Source organism: Gallus gallus, chromosome 7, assembly GCF_016699485.2.
Source record: "Gallus gallus isolate bGalGal1 chromosome 7, bGalGal1.mat.broiler.GRCg7b, whole genome shotgun sequence".
Classification (NCBI taxonomy): domain Eukaryota; kingdom Metazoa; phylum Chordata; class Aves; order Galliformes; family Phasianidae; genus Gallus; species Gallus gallus.
Window position 1 is genome coordinate 29,884,766 of NC_052538.1, and position 19,000 is coordinate 29,903,765.

At 36.0% G+C, this 19,000-nt stretch overlaps 1 protein-coding gene and 1 long non-coding RNA gene across 4 annotated transcripts in view; one reads left to right on the plus strand and one right to left on the minus strand.

Annotated features, from left to right (window-relative positions):
- Positions 1 to 19,000, plus strand: part of MGAT5 (alpha-1,6-mannosylglycoprotein 6-beta-N-acetylglucosaminyltransferase) — a 111,375-nt gene that overhangs the window by 42,545 nt on the left and 49,830 nt on the right. For all 3 annotated transcript variants that reach the window (XM_040704259.2, XM_015289923.4, XM_015289924.4), the window contains 4 exons: positions 198 to 586; positions 5,593 to 5,760; positions 14,114 to 14,190; positions 15,267 to 15,356. In XM_040704259.2, coding sequence (XP_040560193.1) covers positions 349 to 586; positions 5,593 to 5,760; positions 14,114 to 14,190; positions 15,267 to 15,356 — 573 coding nt within the window. In that variant the 5' untranslated portion in view covers positions 198 to 348. The remainder of the gene's footprint in view (positions 1 to 197; positions 587 to 5,592; positions 5,761 to 14,113; positions 14,191 to 15,266; positions 15,357 to 19,000) is intronic.
- On the minus strand, positions 10,813 to 12,903 carry LOC121111337. The gene is made up of 2 exons (XR_005861709.2): positions 12,709 to 12,903; positions 10,813 to 11,158 (listed from the first exon to the last, which is right to left on the minus strand). It is a non-coding gene; the product is annotated as an uncharacterized LOC121111337 (long non-coding RNA).

Consider the following 19,000-nt stretch of genomic DNA (forward strand, 5'->3'; position numbering starts at 1 on the left):
TGTTCTGTTTCCAGTGCTTTTCTTTTTTTGTTTGTGCTCTAACGCAGCACAATATTGATGCATACAAATCAAACACTTGAAAAAAGGCATATTGTCTACATCTTTTTAGTACTGGTTATGGTAAAGACTCGGCGTAACTCATAAAAATTTCTCATATTTTGTGTTAACTTTGCTACTTTTTTTTCCTCTTGCAACAGGATGGAGCTGAAATATGGATATATGTTGACTAAGGAGTCGGAATAAGACTGAGTCCTGCTCTGTGATCTGCGTGTACTTGGACCATGAACTTGCTCTTTGGCTTTGTGCTTTAGGAACCTTTGTACTAACTGTGAGAAGCTGTTGGGAATCATGGCATTCTCTCCATGGAAGCTGTCCTCTCAGAAACTTGGCTTTTTTCTGGTGACTTTTGGTTTTATTTGGGGAATGATGCTTCTGCATTTTACTATTCAGCAGCAAACGCAACATGAAAGCAGTTCAGTCCTGCGTGAACAAATTTTGGATCTCAGCAAAAGATACATCAAAGCATTAGCTGAAGAAAATAAAAATGTGGTTGATGGACCTTATGTTGGAACAGTGACAGCATACGGTAAGTGTGTGTTCTAGATTACATGATAATCTGATCAAGGGCTTTTCTGAGATGTCCAAACATTGTACTTTGTAACGCTGCTCAATTGACAGTACTTCATACTGCAGGTTTTCTGCACAGATGGAGAAGAACATTTTTTGCTTGTAAGTTATGAAATGGGACAAAATTTAAATTTTCAGTCACTTGGAACTGAAATTATCTGCTTTTTTTTTTCCCCTACATCTGTGTAGTAGCCATATATGTTATGCCTCAAGTTACGTGTTAGAACTTGATTTTAAAAAATGTGTGGTTTTGCTGTTAGGGAGAACCTTATGAGACTTTTCAGTTGGCATGTCAGAGTTGTAAGAAATTCCTTGTACAAGGTTTTGTTGATGAAGCGGAGACCTGCTCTGTTTATCTTCTTCTCTTTTCCATCGCACCTTTATGTCCAGTCAATTTCCTTAACATTTTAGCTTATGTATGTGGCCTAAGGTTAAATCTAAGCCTGAATATATCACATATACCTCAGAGTAGAGAACGTTCTTTTCATGAATTGCAGTGCTTTGTCTGGCAGTTTGTAGTACTTCCTGTCATCTATTTCGTACAACATGGCACTTAGGTTTCTGTGTGTGTATGTATGAAGCAAAGCATGTAAAAGTGAATGAAGCATATTATTAGAAAATAATATGAAAACAAAAATGTAATATTACGTGAGGTGAGGATTCTATTTAATCTGATAGAATCACATCATACACCTTTTTAGCTATTTTTAAGCTCACTTTCTTTCCTACTTACCCATGTGCTTTTAGGCTATCTGAATCATTAATAGAAAAGTAATAATTAATAGAAAAGTAATAATAAGAATAATTAATAGAAAAGTCATCTAGATTTGTTTTCTTTTCTAGTTGTCTTAATATTCTGCTATCAATAATCAAGTTTGGTTATTTTTTTGTAGGATTGGAAAATAATGATGGTTAGGATGCAGCAGATCATATTTGCACTGTTTTCTGTAGTTTTCTCTTCATACTCATTTTTCTTTGGTGCATATAATGAAAATATTGTACTGGATGTCTTCTCATTTCTCTTACCACTTCTTCCTCTGAAAAGAAAAAAAGAATGTTGGAGTTCATAAAAAGGTTATTTCCAGTAAGGCTGAGAGTATCATCTGTAACATACCTAACAATTACATTGCTTTGTTGATTAAATTTAAACAGGGAGTCCCTATTCCTCAATTCTTCAATAAATTCTACTGATGTGTGTCTGCACTTTGATCTATACCGGTATTGTAATTTTACGGAGCAGTGCAAGCTAAATAGAGTTGCTCTAGATAAATATTTGGATTGAAGTCTTCCAAGCAAGTAGAGGTCCTTTAACGCTTTCACAGATTTGCAGAATGTTTGAGATTGGCAGGGATCTCTGGGTCCATCTGCTCCAACCTCTGCCCCAGCACCGGGAGCAGCGTGTCCAGAACTGCATCTGGGTGGCTTTTGAACATCTCCAAGGAGGAGACTGTACAACCTCTTTGGGCTACCCATGTCAGTGCTTTCTCACCCACACAGCACAGAAGTGCTTTCTGATGCTTAGATGAAACCTTTTGTGTTCCAGTTTGTGCACATTGCCTCTTATCCTGGTCCTGGACACCCCTGAAAATAGCTGTCTCAGGCCTCTCTGCAACCTCCCTCAGTTATTTGTACGCTGTGATAAAGTCCCCCTGATCCTCTTCTTCTTTACGGTGAGCAGTCCTCCCGGTTCTCTCGGCCTCTCCTCATGGGATAGATGCTCCTGTCCATTGATTACTTGCTGAACTCTAACCAGGAGCTCCACGTCTCTGCTGTACTGGGGAGCACTCCAGATGTGGCTTCACCAACTCTGAGTAGAGAGAAAGGAGCACCTCTCTTGACCAGCTTGTGAATTGTTTGCATAGGCTTTAAAAACCCTCTATCTGCTATTTAACAATTATCAGTGTCCCATTATCTTGTAAGGATGGTTGATGAAGAAAAAAATAAAAAACAAAAAAACTTTATCTTTCTCCTGAAGTTGCAGGATAACTGCATTAATCTGTGCCCTGGCTAGGCCTGAGAGTACAGGATATCCTTAATCTGAATTCTCCTTCAATTTTTTGCCTATGGCTGTTATTTCCTGTTCTGAATCCTACTGTGGAACAAGTTGACTTGCTGCCAAACAGTGGTTAAGTTCCCTGGGAGAAGTTAAAGGCATTTGAAGATGCATGAAATAACTCTGTAAAATTTTTTAAGTTAAAGCTAAATTTTGCATGGAAATTTCAAGGTCTATGAATAGAAATAATGTTTAGTTTAAAGACAAGTTTAGACAAGTTTTTTCAAATTAAACTGTTTTGAAGGATGTAAAATCATGTAAAAACGCAGTGGGAAAAGTGCTATGGTGAGTGGATGGCACTGGATTAAATAATACTGTATTAAATTGAATAGTATAGCCAGTTAGTCACTGTCCTTGGCACACCAAATGATTTGTTGATAGCAAATTATCAGATTAGTTGTTTAGGAATAAACACATTACTGTCTCAAGTTAATGATAATGGGTAGAAGCTGTTTCATTATTCTATGACAACTGCTGCTACAGAGTCACAGAATGACTTGGGCTGGAAAGAAGGACCTCAAAGATCATCTAGTTTCAAGGCTCCCTCTCCCTCCCACAGCCTCACGCAAGATTCCCAACCAAAGGAGCCCTAGCTAGGTCTGAGTGTACAGGATATGCTCTTGATTTTTGCCCTTTTATTTCTTTTAATCTTATCCTCTGATTGCTATTAGTGAGCACAGTCGTGATTCCTGTGTTCAAGAGTAAGTACTAAGTTTGCTTGCTTTGGCCACTCTGACTCAAGGGTTGTTCAGTCATTCATTAATTTGGATCGCACAGTTTGTTTGCTTTCTCACTTTTCTTTCTACTTTCTACTGGCTTGTCAGATCAGTGGATCAAATGCATTCTTTAAAAAAAAAAAAGTTGTACTTGAAATATACACAATAAGTATTAGATTTTTATAGTAGTAAACGGTTGTTTTGCAAAAATTATTTGGAACCTCTGCTTTGGCCCTCTCTTTCTTAGATCGGCCTCCAACTGCTTTTTTGTTCTGACAAGAAGTCTTATAGCAATGTTTTGGTATTACTATCAAAAGATTACAATGTTAGCTGTTTTTCTCTTGATATTTTGTGTATGCCTTTTTGTACTATGATTCTTTCTCATTTTTTCCTGAATATTCCACTCTACCTTTCTTCCTGGATTTTCTTCCTCTGTTCTATGTTTTTGTTGGTGTTAAATCCCTGTTCCACTCCTTCCTTCTGCAGACTTAACACTGTCTTCGGGACTCCCACTGTGAAACATCACATTTTCATAAGTGCTTCTTTTATCCTTCACTGTATTGTGCCGTGCCAATGTTTAAAATTATATCAAGACAGTCCATATTATTAGCATATTCCAGTCTTCAGAAGACTAAAGAAAACACAATTACAAAAAAAAAAAAAAAAAAAACCAAACCAACTTTATGGCTCCATTGAAGAAATAGGACTCCTTTATATTAGAAGAAAATGATCATAATCTTTCCAATTGTAACGGCCTTCCCTTATTTACTCTCACATCTGCATAAGATTTGAGCTGCTCCTAAGAAAAAGTATAAAGTCTTTTATGGCAAAACTACAACTGATGTTGGGACATTAATCTCTTCAAATGTATGGAGGAATTTTCTGTTGCAGATCAGAAAATTATCTGATTCTAAAGTTGTTGAAAGCAGAAGGGGTATTATACATGTATATATGTAATTATGTGGGGAAAATAATGTAAATTCATCATACCAAATTCCTTAATCCTGAGACAAGGGTAAATGAACAAAGAACAATACTTTCATCTGGTTTGGCTTATTGCCACTTGAATTATACATTTTTAAGATGATAGTGGTCTATTTTTTTCTCTTGCTTGTAATTCTTTTAGCTTACCCAAGTGTTTGTGTTACCTTGAGAAAGCTGAACAAAAGAAATAGAAAAGAAAAAAAAAATCACGAAACACATTTTGGGTTGTTACATGATAGGCAAACTCCAAATACTGTTTGTTGGTTTCCTTGCAAATGGAAATGCTACATCTGATCAAACAGATAAGTAGACACCCTCACAGACTGAAGAAAGAAGTGATTTTATGGTGTTTTCGGTACATTTCTGCACTTTGTGCCAGTGTAAAGCCTGGCTGTGGTGGAAGAGAGGCAGGAGGTTTCTGTACCGGTTCAAAGCTGTCCCGTCTTTTGGAAGTGGAAATTTGTTTTCCAAGTGACTGAGAATCTGACAGAATGTTGGATTCTGTTTCTCTAGGAGCTCTTTATTATGGAATTAGGTCTTGTTATTGAAATAGTTGGGTAATACAGCAAAGACTTCCAGGTCCAATATCTCAGTCAAATCTAATTCTGGCTTTGCTTTTGAATGAAAGTACTTTGTCCTTCATTTCTCTTTTTTTCTTTCTACTTGATGCTTAATTTGACATGTTCAGATGATTGTTGTAGATTGGATGGGCAATTTTGCAAAAATTGAATTATTTGGGATGTGTTTTTGCGGTAAAGTTCTTTTGTTTTTCTTAGGACATTGCAGTTAGAGAGGCTATAGTATGTCTCTAGGTAAAGTGAAGGTGTGTTTGCACAGAGCTCAGGAATAGCACATGAAGGCAGATGTTGGTCACTTATAAGTAGAATGCAGGCATTCATTGCTATTTAAGTAACTTATTATTACTTGAACTATTACGAAACGTACTTTTTTTCTGTTTTTCATATGTGTATACCCACTTAGGTTCATACTTCTCCTTGAATGTAGGATACATCTGTGAGTTGTACTGTGCTTTATAAGACCAGTAGACACATCAAGGAAAGCTTGGTAAGATTCTAAGGCCAAGGAAAATAGGGAACAATAGTGCACTGATAAAGTGTGTGTGTGTATATTCCAGTCTCATTCTTATATCTATTTTTGATTCTGTCTGATGGTGTGCATTCATTATTTAGCAATCTAACTTTTCCTTTGTAGATCTGAAGAAAACACTTGCAGTCTTGTTGGATAATATCTTGCAGCGCATTGGGAAACTGGAGTCCAAAGTGGAAAATCTTGTACTTAATGGAACAGGAGCAAACTCTACCAACAATACTACCACTCCAGCTCCCAGCTTAGGAGCAGTTGAAAAGCTTAATGTAGCAGGTAGGTATATATATTTTTGGATGGCTAAATCTGTATTTTCTCTCTCTATGCTCTGTGTTTTTTCAGTTGCAGATATTTGAAATGTCTTAGAAAGCAAAATTCAAAACTTTAAGCCAAATCAATTACACTTAATAACACTGATCTTTTACAGGCTCAGAGAAGACTTTCTGTGATAACTTGCAGAAAATAATATTATTTGCCAAACAGGTGTAGTCCACTTTATTAATAGCATTTCATACTTTAAAATGATTGTACATTAGAAGTCAGGCCAACATAAGACTTGCCGGCACTTGGATTTCCTAGCAAAATAAATACTAATTTTCAGAGTCTGTGTTCAGATATTGTAAAATGGAGTAGATATAAGCTTGGGTAGGGAAGTGCCATTGACAGGAAGTCAGGGAGAGTGATTGTGAAATGATGACATGATTAAAGCATGCCAGCAGACCTAAATGTTCGCTTCTCTGTCCTATCCTGTTCATATTAGGATATTCAACACCTGTTTGTTTCTGAGTCAGAGAGGTCTTCTGTGTCTCATTTCCCAAATAATATAGAAGTGTGCTCATAGGAATTTAGCAAAGCCCTTTGCATTCATTTTATATTACTGTTTGCCTTGCAGTAACTTTTTCATAAGTCTTTGGTCTTCGTTAGACTGAAGACAGGTTAGAAACTAAAGAAATATAGCACTTGGAGAGTGCTGTCAGAGTGAACCATGTTATTATGACAAGGAATGCAACACTATGTCTTAATCATCATTGGAATGTGAGCTAGTATAATATTGTTATAGTTTCAGGAATATAAATAAATATACAAGGTCATTTTTCATTTTACCTTTTATAGTTTGACAAAAGCAAGATTTGATGCTGTTATTTCAGTAGATTTGCAGATAAGTGATAGAAGTAAATTCTTGTTGTTGCTTCCTCGTTTGTAGGCAAAGGACCATGATTTTTGTCTGACTAGAAAACACATTTAATCAGTACTTAGGACAAATGAATTTGGTTATTATTGGAGTTGACAAGTCTCACAGTTTCAATACTCACAAGCAAATTTTAAGAAGCTTGGTAGAAGTTCTCAGACTTGTGTATCTACGTAGCTTTTTGCTGCCTGGGACTTCATCTATGGCAAAGAACACTATTTGCCTTGTTAGAGTTTCAGTTTTTGACTTTTGATGCCCTAAATTTGAAATATCTTGAAGCATCTGTAGTAAACAGCAAGAACAGAAAAGCCTTTAACAGTTACTTACGTTTTGATTATATATTGTTCTGGTGGCTGTATGAATGATGTTGCTCTTCAGGTATCTCCAGGATGGATAGCTCCAATGGGCTAATCCTTGTGTATTTGCTAGTTAAAGTGCTTATATTCATCCATTTGAAGCAAAAAGTGGAGGCACTTCCAAACGGAAGTGAAAATTTTATTTCTACTTCTGTCTTCATAGTAGTTTCCTGACAGTAACAAACTGTAGAAGTTACCTAGTTATTGCACTGAATTCCGAAAATAGGCTTAGTAAGTAAATGTTGCAATTGATGATGCTTATTTAATTTTGCCCATACACATGTTGACTTAAAAATATCTATTGGTTCAGGAAAGTTCTTATATGTAACTGAGAAACTTGCAGGGTTGCTTCTGATGTAGTAAAGTTACCACCTTCTCTTGATACTGAATCTTCTTTCTAGCGAAAAAAATTAAAACTACAATTTTTCTATGTAATTTTCTAATGTTTTAAATTTTCTTTTCTGGATATACCTATCTAGACATTGAGTGGTCACAGCAGATGCCTGAACAGATCTGCTGTGTGTTTGTTAGGGGCAGCAGGTGCCTATAACTCCACAACAGGGTTAACAAAGGGATACACTGCCCTTCCAGCCTCAGATATGTAGAAACATGGAAAATGTCTCTCCTCATTCATATGATTCAGACGACCTAATAAATAATCTTGCTACTTTTTGTAGCTACTTTTAAAACAACTGGAACTACTGTATGCGGTTATTTGAAGGGCAACTGAAGGTCATCTTAAGCTTTTATCAGCATCTTCTGTAGGTTTTCTTGATAAGGATATGATAGCACCAGTGATGAAGTAGGCGGATTTGTTTAGGAAGAGATAAAACATCCAGTATCTGGGCAATGAAGATTCAAAATAAAATATAAGAAACCAGTGTTCAACAAACAGAATGTAGAGTAACTGTGGCAAGTGTTAGATAATATGAGCCACAGAGTCCAGAGGTCCATACGGTTGTTGAACTGGGAGGATTTACAACTTGGAGTATTATGCAAAGATCATAATATCATCATAAATTTACCATCATCTGATAAAGTATTGAGAAATGCCTTCTGTGAAGGAGCCTGTCAGTGAAGTAAAAAGAAGGCAGTTTTGAACAATTATCTGTCTTTATTTTAGGATTAGTAACACAACCAGAACCTGAGTTAAATCTGCCTAGCAGTAGCCATTGTGGCTCTTGATCTCTTGTAACAGCAGCCCAATAGAAATGTTTGTGGCTTTCTAAAACAGTTTTGATCAGTCCTTTAGCCTATGTTTTGAGCACAGGAGCCCAAAATTTATGTGATAGATATTACTTGGCACAGAGTTCATGAGTTTTAGTATAGCAGTCTTATTATGCTGAAACCCAAGATAGGCTGCTGTTTGGACATAAGTAAAATGTATGCTTTGAACAATATTTATAACTGTACTTCGGGGCAGTTGTACAAACATCTAAAGAATATCACTGAGTGTTTAAAATCTAGGGGCTATGTGGCTGTTCATCACTTTCTAAGAGTCTCCTTATTTGGCAAGGCATGGAGAAATGTAGTTGTTGTTTTATTGTTTTGGGTTTTTTTTATTGTTCCACCTCTGGCTGTCAAGTGTGCTGTCGAGTTGAGACAGCAGTGGTGAAATCTGCAGCAGGAGGTATCACTTCATAGTGATGTGTGAAGTTCTTGGCATGTTAAATGATCTGAAGAAAATCCATCTGGATTATACTCGTTCATGATAAGAAGGTGGTAATGGAGAGAGGAAATGTTGAGGATTTAGCCAGGACTGTAACTTGGCTCCTTCTGAAGTAGGTAAACTCAAACGTATGTTTGATTAATTATTCAGTTCTCTAAATTTAGAGACCAGAATCTCTCTCTTCCCCTTTGCATTTTCAAACATCTTCTCTTGTTCACTTAGATGTAGAATGTACTGACTATTCACATCTGTGTTTTGTTTAGGTTTGGTGTTTGTAGTGTGTTGCTACATCTGGTTTCTTCCTCTTAGTTTTGTAAAATCTTTCACTGAGAAGTCTAGATGATCTTAGTGGTCTCTTCCAACCTGAATGATACCATGATTCTAGGAGCAAAATAGTTTCTCTTTTTGTTTTGTTTGAGTGAGAGGATAATGGAGTAGGAACTCTTTCTGTTTCAAATATTTTTAATCCTAATCCCAAAGGAGCTGAGCATGGGATCTCTACTTGAGGATCGTGTGAGCTGATGGGACTGCATGGATGATGTTAAAAAGCAAAGCTGTATAGCAGCTTGAATAGCTTGAGTGGGAGTTTGTATTTCTTTTTTTTTTCCCTTTCTTAAGTCCATGTGTAAAATTATAAGCATACTTTCCTTGTTCTTCTTCCTTCCTAAAAACTGTCAAGCAACCTTGTTGATTTGACACTGACAATTTTCAACTACTTTTTCAGAACCTCAGATTTATCGAAGAGTAAAATGTTAACAGAGATGTTTACAAGACTTCAGCTCATCGGTGTCAGATGTGATGAAATCTTTTTTCTTTCTGCCTCCTCTGCTTGCATTTGTCCCAGGTTTTTTGAAAAGCTTTAGATAGATTTGATAACCATCTTCTCTGGTTTTGTGAGAAATCATATTTTTTTGTTTACATAAGCAGGTACCAATCTAAACATAGGTGTATAGCAGATAAGAGTTTTTCTCAACTTCAAATAGGAAGCCTTGAGACACTGTCAATAATAACAAGCTAGGTAAATCTTAAATTGCTGTTTTTAAGATGATAAAATAGAAATGGGTAAATGTGAAATCACAGCACTTTCAAGCAGAGCTTCTCCACAGCACAGCTTCTGTTGCAGCTGAATGGTTGTATCCATGTGACAGGAACAAGTTCAACTTCATTTAGGCAATTTGGTTTTTAACACTAGGGCTTCTCTATTATAAACCATTGTCTTGTTTCATGGCTTCGTAGGATAGAATTCCACTAAGCATATTTCATCACACAGGACAATCTTGCACAAAAATAATCGAAGAGTCTGTCCTATTTTCTTCATGTGATTTTTGTTTTCTGATAAGCAGCGTGTGTGAGTTTTGTGTGATGTAGGTTTTGTTTTTAGCTGTGAACCCTTGCTGTGTACTTCAGATAGCTAAGACTGATTTAACTTAAGGAAACTGTTACAATTCCTCATTCTCTAGAACACTGCTAAACAATGATGGTGTTAATAGGGAATATGCATGTTACAAAACATTTTTTAAAATAAAGATGTTGACTTAAAGTAAGGGTGAAGGTACTCTGAGACCGTTGTCTTTGCTGTACTTCTGTGCATGTTCAGTAAAAAAAATGAAAATGTTTTTTGTAATTGTCACTATCTTAGGTAATATAATAGCACTGAAAATTGTGCCAGTCTGGATGTTTACAAAGTGTTATTTTGCATTGAAAAATATGGCTGGGGAAGATTTTAATTGTGCTTTTGATCCCATAAAAATAGCAAATGAAGGTTAATGTCAAATTCTCCCCTACTTCCCCCTTGAACATCGATGGTTCTTGGAGAGCTCCTTCCAAAACTAAGAGCAGTTCAGTACTGGGATGCTGGATGTTACACTACTCAATAAGGGAGAATATTTTCAGTGTATCTGTTCATAGCTTTCAGAGCTTTTCTAGCTTATGCAAGACTATGTTCTGGTGTATAGGCTGTTGAATTCTCTTTAACAATTTGAGTGACTTTTAGAGATGTTAAGACTAATATGGCTGCAGACTTCGGTATTTGTCATCTAAGAGATGATGGCATGGATACCTGTCAGATATCTGGCACCTTTGTGAACATGTAGCAAGGCAGACTGACAAGTCAGTTTCAGCAATGATGAAAACAGGCATTTTTATTTAATGTTACTATGGTGAAAAGAATGTTTGTCTTCGTGTTTCCATGTACTTCATCCTGCATGCTTTGGGGTGGCATACTGGATGCTTCTAGGTGGGAAGGAAGAATCAGCTTCATGATCAGTTGATTTATTTCTGTGGCTCTTTTCGGTGAACTTTGTTATGCACAGGAGAAGTTCATTTAACTGTCTGCAGCTATAGCTTGTCCCATAGTTCTGTGCTTGCAGAGACAAACTTAATAAAAAGCTCAAGTGTTGCTTGTTGTTTTGAATTTCCAAAGCTGTCCTCTTCAGAGCACCATGGAAGGCTTTTCTTCAGCTAAAATAGCAAGTACAATATTATCCATGGTCATGCATTGAAAAACAAACTAGTCTTCACAAATCATCATGGTGTACCAGATGTAATAGGATGTGGGCTGCACCGATTCTTATAGCCAAGATTACAGCTTTCTTCGGGTAATGCTTTGCTTAGACTCATATTTATTGTGCCTTATCCATTGTATTCTTTTTCCACACAACATATAATAGCAAGCAGCTTTTCCCACTTTTCTGTTAGTTTGCTTCCTGCAAATCCAACAGCATGGAGCTGAGGAGAATTGTGTGTTTTCAAGCCTCACCACTGCAGCACAGTATAATGACTGTGCAGAGGACCACACATGACTATTTTCCACTGCAGTGCTAAGCTGTATTAGTAATGCTGAAAGGGGCTGTTAGTGGTCTCCTGGGCTGCATTTTGATTAACCACTTGACTGCTACTTGAAATCTCCTAACATTGCATCGATTTCAGAAGTGTTAATGGAACACAGCAGCACAGCTGGTGTGAGGATGGACTAGCAGTAGGAAAGTTAATTTTCTCTAAATCATACCAATGCTTTTGCTACTGAAGATTCTAAAATGTTAGTAGAAAGCATTTTGTGTTCTGCTTTTAAAATTATTGTAACCTTTCGTTGATTTCTTTGAATACATTGATAGTTCTTTCAGCTCACACTGCAAATCCTCTCTCTTACCAGCTGGAGAGGAAAATGTGAATTAAATTCAGAATGTGTTAATTAGAGAGAGAAGGGGAGGGAGATCTTGCACAAACAAAATAACCTTTAACTGCAGTGCTGCTTCTAACCTTAAATGCCAGATTTCTGAACAGACATAGAAGCAAAAAGAAGATTCCATGAATGAAGGAAGAATAGTACATTTATTGATTGATCAAAAGCAGAAAAAAGAGAGATGATTACTCTATGCTTTTGATACTAAGGAAAATTCTACTTTTGTGAGACCTCCTGATAGGAATGCTTTGAGTTGAGGTCTTATCTGTGCTATAGATAATCATGAGGTTTTTTTATATGGTTTTTTTTATATGGTGGTTTTTTTTTTTTTCTCTAAGAGCTGTACTGAGGTTTTGGCCTCAGTATTCCTAAGTGTACAAACTTTTGTGTCATGTTAAATTCTTAAGATGTTTACATTCTCTGAAGAATGAAGAGTTGGGCCTTAGAAGGCTAGATAAGCTGCTGGTATCACAGTCTGCAAGTTCCATAGTATTGTGGCTTTTTATTTGCTTTAACCTATAGAACTATCTTAAAACTTGTGACAAAATACCTAACAAGCAATAATCACTATTGAATAACTATTCTTTTGAGTCTTCGTTTCTATTAATGGTAACTATTATTAAGCTTACTATCTTTATGAATTATTTCCAGTCTTTCTAACTGTATGACAGAGAAACAACAGCACAGTAATTTTTAAGCCTCTCACAAAACTCTTTCTTTGAAAGATGTGCTTATAGCAAATGGACAAAGCATGTATGTAGCAGTCACAGATCCTGCTTTTTACTGTTCTGTTAGTGAGTGATTAGGAAGCAAATGGAAAATCATTTACCTATTGTTGAGCCACAGTTTTTCCTCATGGGGGCTGTAAAGCTTCAGTAAAACAAACAAAACTCCCTGACATTGCAATTAACTGTGAGAGCAATGAAGACCTGTACCTGTGAAATGGTGTTCAAATAGTGCAACGTCAGAGGCGTGTGACTTTACCCAATCTCTCTTTACTCATGCACAGTAACAAAGGAGAAGTACCTTTTCTGGTCCAAGGTCAGGTGGCTTAGCTTAGATTTGCCAAGTCAGTCATGTGAATATGCCAGACTTTGCACTGAAATAACTGATAATTGCACACAAGTTCAGTTCCACCTGCTGTGCACTAGCGATCTCTTTAAACAGTCACAGACATTTGCAAAGTGAGCTATCTAAACATCAGGATGGATTTTCAGTGATATATTGAGTGTCTCAGGACCTCACTTAATAGAGCTCTGCATTAAAACGCATCTGTGAGCTCTTAGATTCATAATATGCTCACAGTCATGTTTTCAATTTGTCAATGCACTGACTTTCAGTGTACTAATGTGTTAGGTGGATCCTTAATAATTCGCTGTCAATAAGAATTAAGTTGGCTTCAAAACACCTAAGTGTCTGTAGAATGGAAGTTAATGTCATGACTCAACGCTTAAGAGAAAGAATTGTCTTATCTAGTATTGTTCTGTACTCACTTGACAGTTTTGTGTTTCGAACTGTTGGCTTGAAGTTCCAAGTTTTGGCTGGAAAGAGGTCTTATAATTTGCATTTTAATTGCTATAAATCCTAATTAAAGATAAAAATCTAAGTCATTTCTTACATACTATTTTCCATCAAAAATAACATTTAGATCAGACTTAATGGTGTATTTTTTCACGTTGGAAAGAACCTACTACTTCTATCCAGACTTAGAAGATCAAGATGAGTAGATAAGCATCCCCAGGGTTCCATTTGTTTCGTGCTCTCTTTGTAATCTATTTAAAAGTATGCATTGCTGTTTGAGATGGTCCCAACTTTCCGTGGAATACATAAGATATACTCACATCTGGTTCCAGTCAAAGGAGAAAGCACTGACGGTAACAAGAATGGCTGAAGCCTGGGAACAAAGCAGGAGTAAACTTATTTGGCAGTACGGGCACACTGAGCTGGAAATGCTGGGAAATACTGTCAAACTTTTCACTTCTGATATCTTACAAGGATATTTCCTCTGTTTCTAACTTTAGTTCAAAACAGATAATGTAGTAATGTAGTAAGGATGGGAAAAGGAGCTGTCTTCTGAATTTTAATGTTATAACAAATGCTACATAGTAGGATTCTTCCTCTGTGTCTGGATGTGGATTCTTAAAAGGAGGGATTCATTAGTTATCATTAGTTATTCATTAGAATCTGTTAGAACTGTGAAACAAAATTCAGTTATGGTCTATGTTTCTCTTTAGATCTCATAAATGGAGCCCAAGAACAGTGTGAATTGCCTCCTATGGATGGTTTTCCTCACTGTGAAGGGAAAATAAAGGTAACTGTGAGCTGTTTTTAATTTGTTGTCTTTCTTTTGTTAAAAACCGAATATCTGTTGCAAGAAGTCACTACTCAGTGGTGTGAAAGAAGAAAAGTTGAGTCAATAAGATGATGTTTAGGAGCACATGTCACTACAAAACTTAGAACTTAGGCTCCCAACAAAGAAGTTCCATTTCCAAACAGAAAGCCATTGTATTGTTCAGGATGATGACATCTATCAGTTTACCCTAAAACTTCAGTTAGATGGAAAGCTTTAAAAAAACAGTTAAAAATAAGTAAATATAACAAGATAATTTCATTCTGGTTTGAGGGTTTACATTTCAAATGGAAGGAGACTATGTTAATAGTTGGACTAAAAGTAAAATTGCTGGATGCTCACACATAATTATCAAGTATTACAATTTATTTACTGAAGGTGTAAACAAGTGGAAAAGTCCATGAAGAATTTTGTTACTTTTTTTTCTGTAAATAAAACCCTTAGACTCATTTTTTGTTTTTTGTGGGTTTTTTCAGTTTTTTATTTTTTTAAGGATAATCTCTGATTATTGATTCTCTAGCCTGTGTTTTGGTCCGTTTTCACATACTGGCTGCAAAGTGGCTATGTAATACATCATTCACATGCTAAAATAAGAATGTAAATGAATCATTTGCTTCTTCAGAAATGTCAGATTCTTGCCAGAATCAGGCAGATTCCAATCTTTGTAATTCAAACAGCCTGTTACATTCCAGAGCAGCTGTAACAGGGGCAATAGAAGTCAACTCCAGCCACACCCACGTGTGAATCCTTGAATATATTTTCTTTTTGATATTTGTTTCTGTTTGCGTGGTTATCACTTTGTATAAACTGTACTCAGATTTGGTATGTAATTACTTCCCCAGTGTAGTTGAATGCTCACATGCAGTGTGCTGCAAAATATTCCCAAACTTCCTTTTGGTTATTTGTCATTTTTGTTTGTTTGGATATAGTGACTCACAGCTCTTCTCTGTTATTTTTGACTTCAGTGTGAAGTAGTGTAATTTAGAGTTATTATGTCGTGCTTAAACCTAACAGACTGTATCTTTGTTTGGTTTCAGTGGATGAAAGATATGTGGCGATCGGATCCCTGTTATGCAAGTTATGGTGTAGATGGGTCCACATGCTCCTTTTTTATTTACCTCAGTGAGGTCAGTAATTTTTTTTATCCATCTAAGGGGAACATTATGGTGCCTCCATAGTTTTTGGTAACTGTTTGCAAGTAATTTCTCAAAGAAAATAATAATTTTCTTCAGAAAACAATTAGAACAGAATTATTAATAAATGTCACTATTTTTCCTAGATCGTCCAGGTGTTTCTAGCATGGAGAATCTTAATGTTTATAACTGAATTGGTGTAAATAACCACTGTTCAGTGAGTTTTCACTAGATATCCTGTTTGGAGTATGAAGCTTTATCATAGATGTTTGCATCTGAATACTTTTTCTGTTATTTTCTGTGTAGCTCCTGACGTAGCAGTAGTCAGGAATATTAGGAGATATGTTTGGAATGTGAAATTTGGAAAGTGGAACAAGGTAGAATCTATTAGCAGAAGATAATAACCCCCAAAAGTCGTTATTTTTGAGTGAATTTGCAGATAATATTGGTTAAAATTTTTGCTGTCAGGACCAAAACCCAGTTGAGCTGAGTAGGGGACTTGCCCTTATGGTTTGTTTGCTTGTTTCTCAAGGATTTCCTGTTTCCTGAGTAATATTTGCTCTCCAAGATGAAATTTTATCAATTGAGTTTTACTGTGGGCTCAGTTACTAGCTTGTGGTGTACATGCCATGAATAGTCAGATGTATTTGGTTACTTGACCCTTTCCTTCTTATTAGTAAAATTTTGCTGACTTACAGCAACTGATCTGGGTAGTGGTATAGATACATGGTGAATTTATACTAGTAGACAAGTTGGAGAGCTAATGTGGTTGCAGAACTGTGAAATTGCTTTATGTAGTTACTGCAAGATTTGAGGGGAATGGGTTGAGTTCTTAAATTCTGTATCTGAGATTAAAACAGTAAGTCTGTTATATAAGTAACTCAGTTGTAATGAGAGCAGATTCTGTTTGGCTACTCATTTAATGGTAGCTGAACTTCTCAAGGCATTACTTTAAGCAGAAGTAATAGTTACCTGCATATCCAAACACCTATCCAAAGAAATAAAAAATGCATTCCTTTAACTGCAGATTTGACTCACTCCAGTGCTAGCACTTAGTGTTAATTTAGGGGCTGTAAAGCTGGGATGGAAAAGTCACAGGATGACTATTTATTTACTTTGTTTATTATAAAAGCTGAATGTACAGTTTCATAATCATCTGAAGTTGATCTAAGATTCTACTGAAAGGTTAAGTTTCAGTATTACTGCTGTATTTTTGCTGTGGTGTACTGTGAGCCAGCTGATGCTTTGTTTTTAATGCAGATGTATCTTGGAAGTGAGGATACCTGTCAACTGAATGTGGGAATCTGATGTTCTGAAATGACAAATTAAATATTTTATATTCCTGTGACAGTATTTTCTGTGACAATCTTCTCTGATCATCAGTTTTGAAAACACTGTTGATGCTGTTAGTTTTTTTCATAATTGATATTTCAGCTCATCCTCATGGCGAAATGGGAGTGGATGTTGATCCTGATGCATCTTATGTTTCAGAATGTCAATTTTGCTTGTACAGATGCAGCATAACCACCATTCAGGTGCATCAGTTACATTGCTGTTTTCTTCCAGTCCTAAATGAAGTGCTTCAGCTTTCCAGGAGTGATGCTGAGTACAGAACATTCATGTTTTTATGAAATAAGTTTTTAGGACTTTTTTGTTATTATATACTATTCTCAGTTACTGACATGTTAAATAGCATGACATAACTGTGTTGGAAACATGACATCTTCCTATATACATAAGCACTTGTTCTTTCATGTACAAATGAAGATTCTGAAGGTATAGTGCAAGTCGTGAACTCTTTCATGCCCCAGTCTTTCTTTCTTTAATTTTTGTTGCACGAGGTAGCTGTTATTGTTCCAGTAGCCGGGACCAATGTCTTGGATCAGGACCACATTGTATTGTACTCATATGTTAGTATGCCACATAGATACCTTCCTCAAATAAACTTCCAAGTGTACAGGGATTAGTACACTCACAGTGTTCTGATCTGGAACTCAGTTATGACAGTGGAAGTTGGATTCAAATTCTTTTGTTCAGCTGAAACGTCAAGGCTTTTAGGGAAATTATGAATCAAACTTTCAGGATGTTGGTGAAGCAGGGAAAAGTTACCACTTAATGCTCTGCATTCAGTAAATGTATTACTTGGTAACAATAAATGTCATATATGTTAGTAAATGCTAAACCTTCTGGATGAAAAATTGTATTGGTAAATAGCAGTTCAGTTTTTCTTTTAGGAAATGCTATGAGCTTTTTGCTTTTTGCTTGTAAGTACACAGCTAGCAGGAAGTGGTATGAAGAAGCCATTTTCATCTTGCTGGTGGATGAAATACATCTTCTAATTGATAAGTGGTGTAAGAGGATCCATTAGGTGTCACTTCTTAGAATGCTGTGAAATAAGCTAGTCTATACTGAAATATTTTCTAAATTGCATTAACTGTGTGCATAAGATCGTCTCAAGTGCTTTTATAAATATTACACTTGTAGAGCTTCCTGAATTCTTCTGTCCATTTTTGTTGTCTAATCTGCTAGCCAAAATATTCTAGAGGGTTCATAATATTTCTATAAACTTTAAGCCAAAATGATATAGATAGATAAATTGAAGGACGTATTGTTTTTCTAATGTACAGACTTTGTCAGTTTATGGAGGCCAAGTGGTTTTTTGAGATTGTAGGGATGTGAATTTTTCTGTAAGAGGAAATGTAGAATTTGAGCAACTTCTTGTTTCGTAATGGAACGAGAGTGCAATAAGAACCTTCATCTGTGTGTATATTTGGGAACTTCAGACAAAGAACTTATATTTATATATTTATTTATTTAAGTTTTGTCCCCGCGACAGAATGTAAAACTAATATTGGTTCAGCATGTTATTAACCTTGAGTTTAAATTTGACATTCGTAATCCTATGATTAATTCCATGATTAATGGCCAGCAGCAGAGCTTGAAAGCTTAAATGTTTGCGAATGCAAGCATGAAATGAAATTCTAATAACACTACAATGATGTGGATTTATGAGGTGTGTTGGCTGCTAAGGATAACTGGAAATGCTGTAGCAAGAGTAATTTGTCAAGGTGGACAGAGATGGAGAATTGACAGTTTATGGTGTGGTTGTACAGCTGAATGATGAATGTTTCTACAGAGCTCTCAAGTCAAAACTGCTCATTTAAAATATTAAAATGCATTGTGGTTCTAGTAAGATATTAATGTTAGGATTTTTCACTTTCAGGTAGCAGCCTAGGAATAAGATGGCTGTGTACACATCCTCTGTTTGAAAGGGCAGTGTATGCATCAGATTATGTGTGCCTACTTTTGCTCTTACGATCCAATCTACGAATTCAGTGTGACAAGCATGTATACCCTTCTGTACTCTTCTGAGATCTGCTTTTTTTCTCCTGAAATAACTCACTTAAGATATTAAACTTATCTCTCTGTTGTAAATCAATTTCAAAACTGAAAACAAAGGAGCACAAAATATTATATTTTGTTTTGTGGTACAGATCAGAAACACAGAGAGACAAAGTAACTTGTCAAGCCTTAGAAACAAAGTTAGGAGTAAAACTCAATCTTTGAGTAACTGTTCTATGCCTTGGTTATGTTGTAACCAAGTACGTCTGCAAAACAGGACAGCTTTCTTTTCTGCA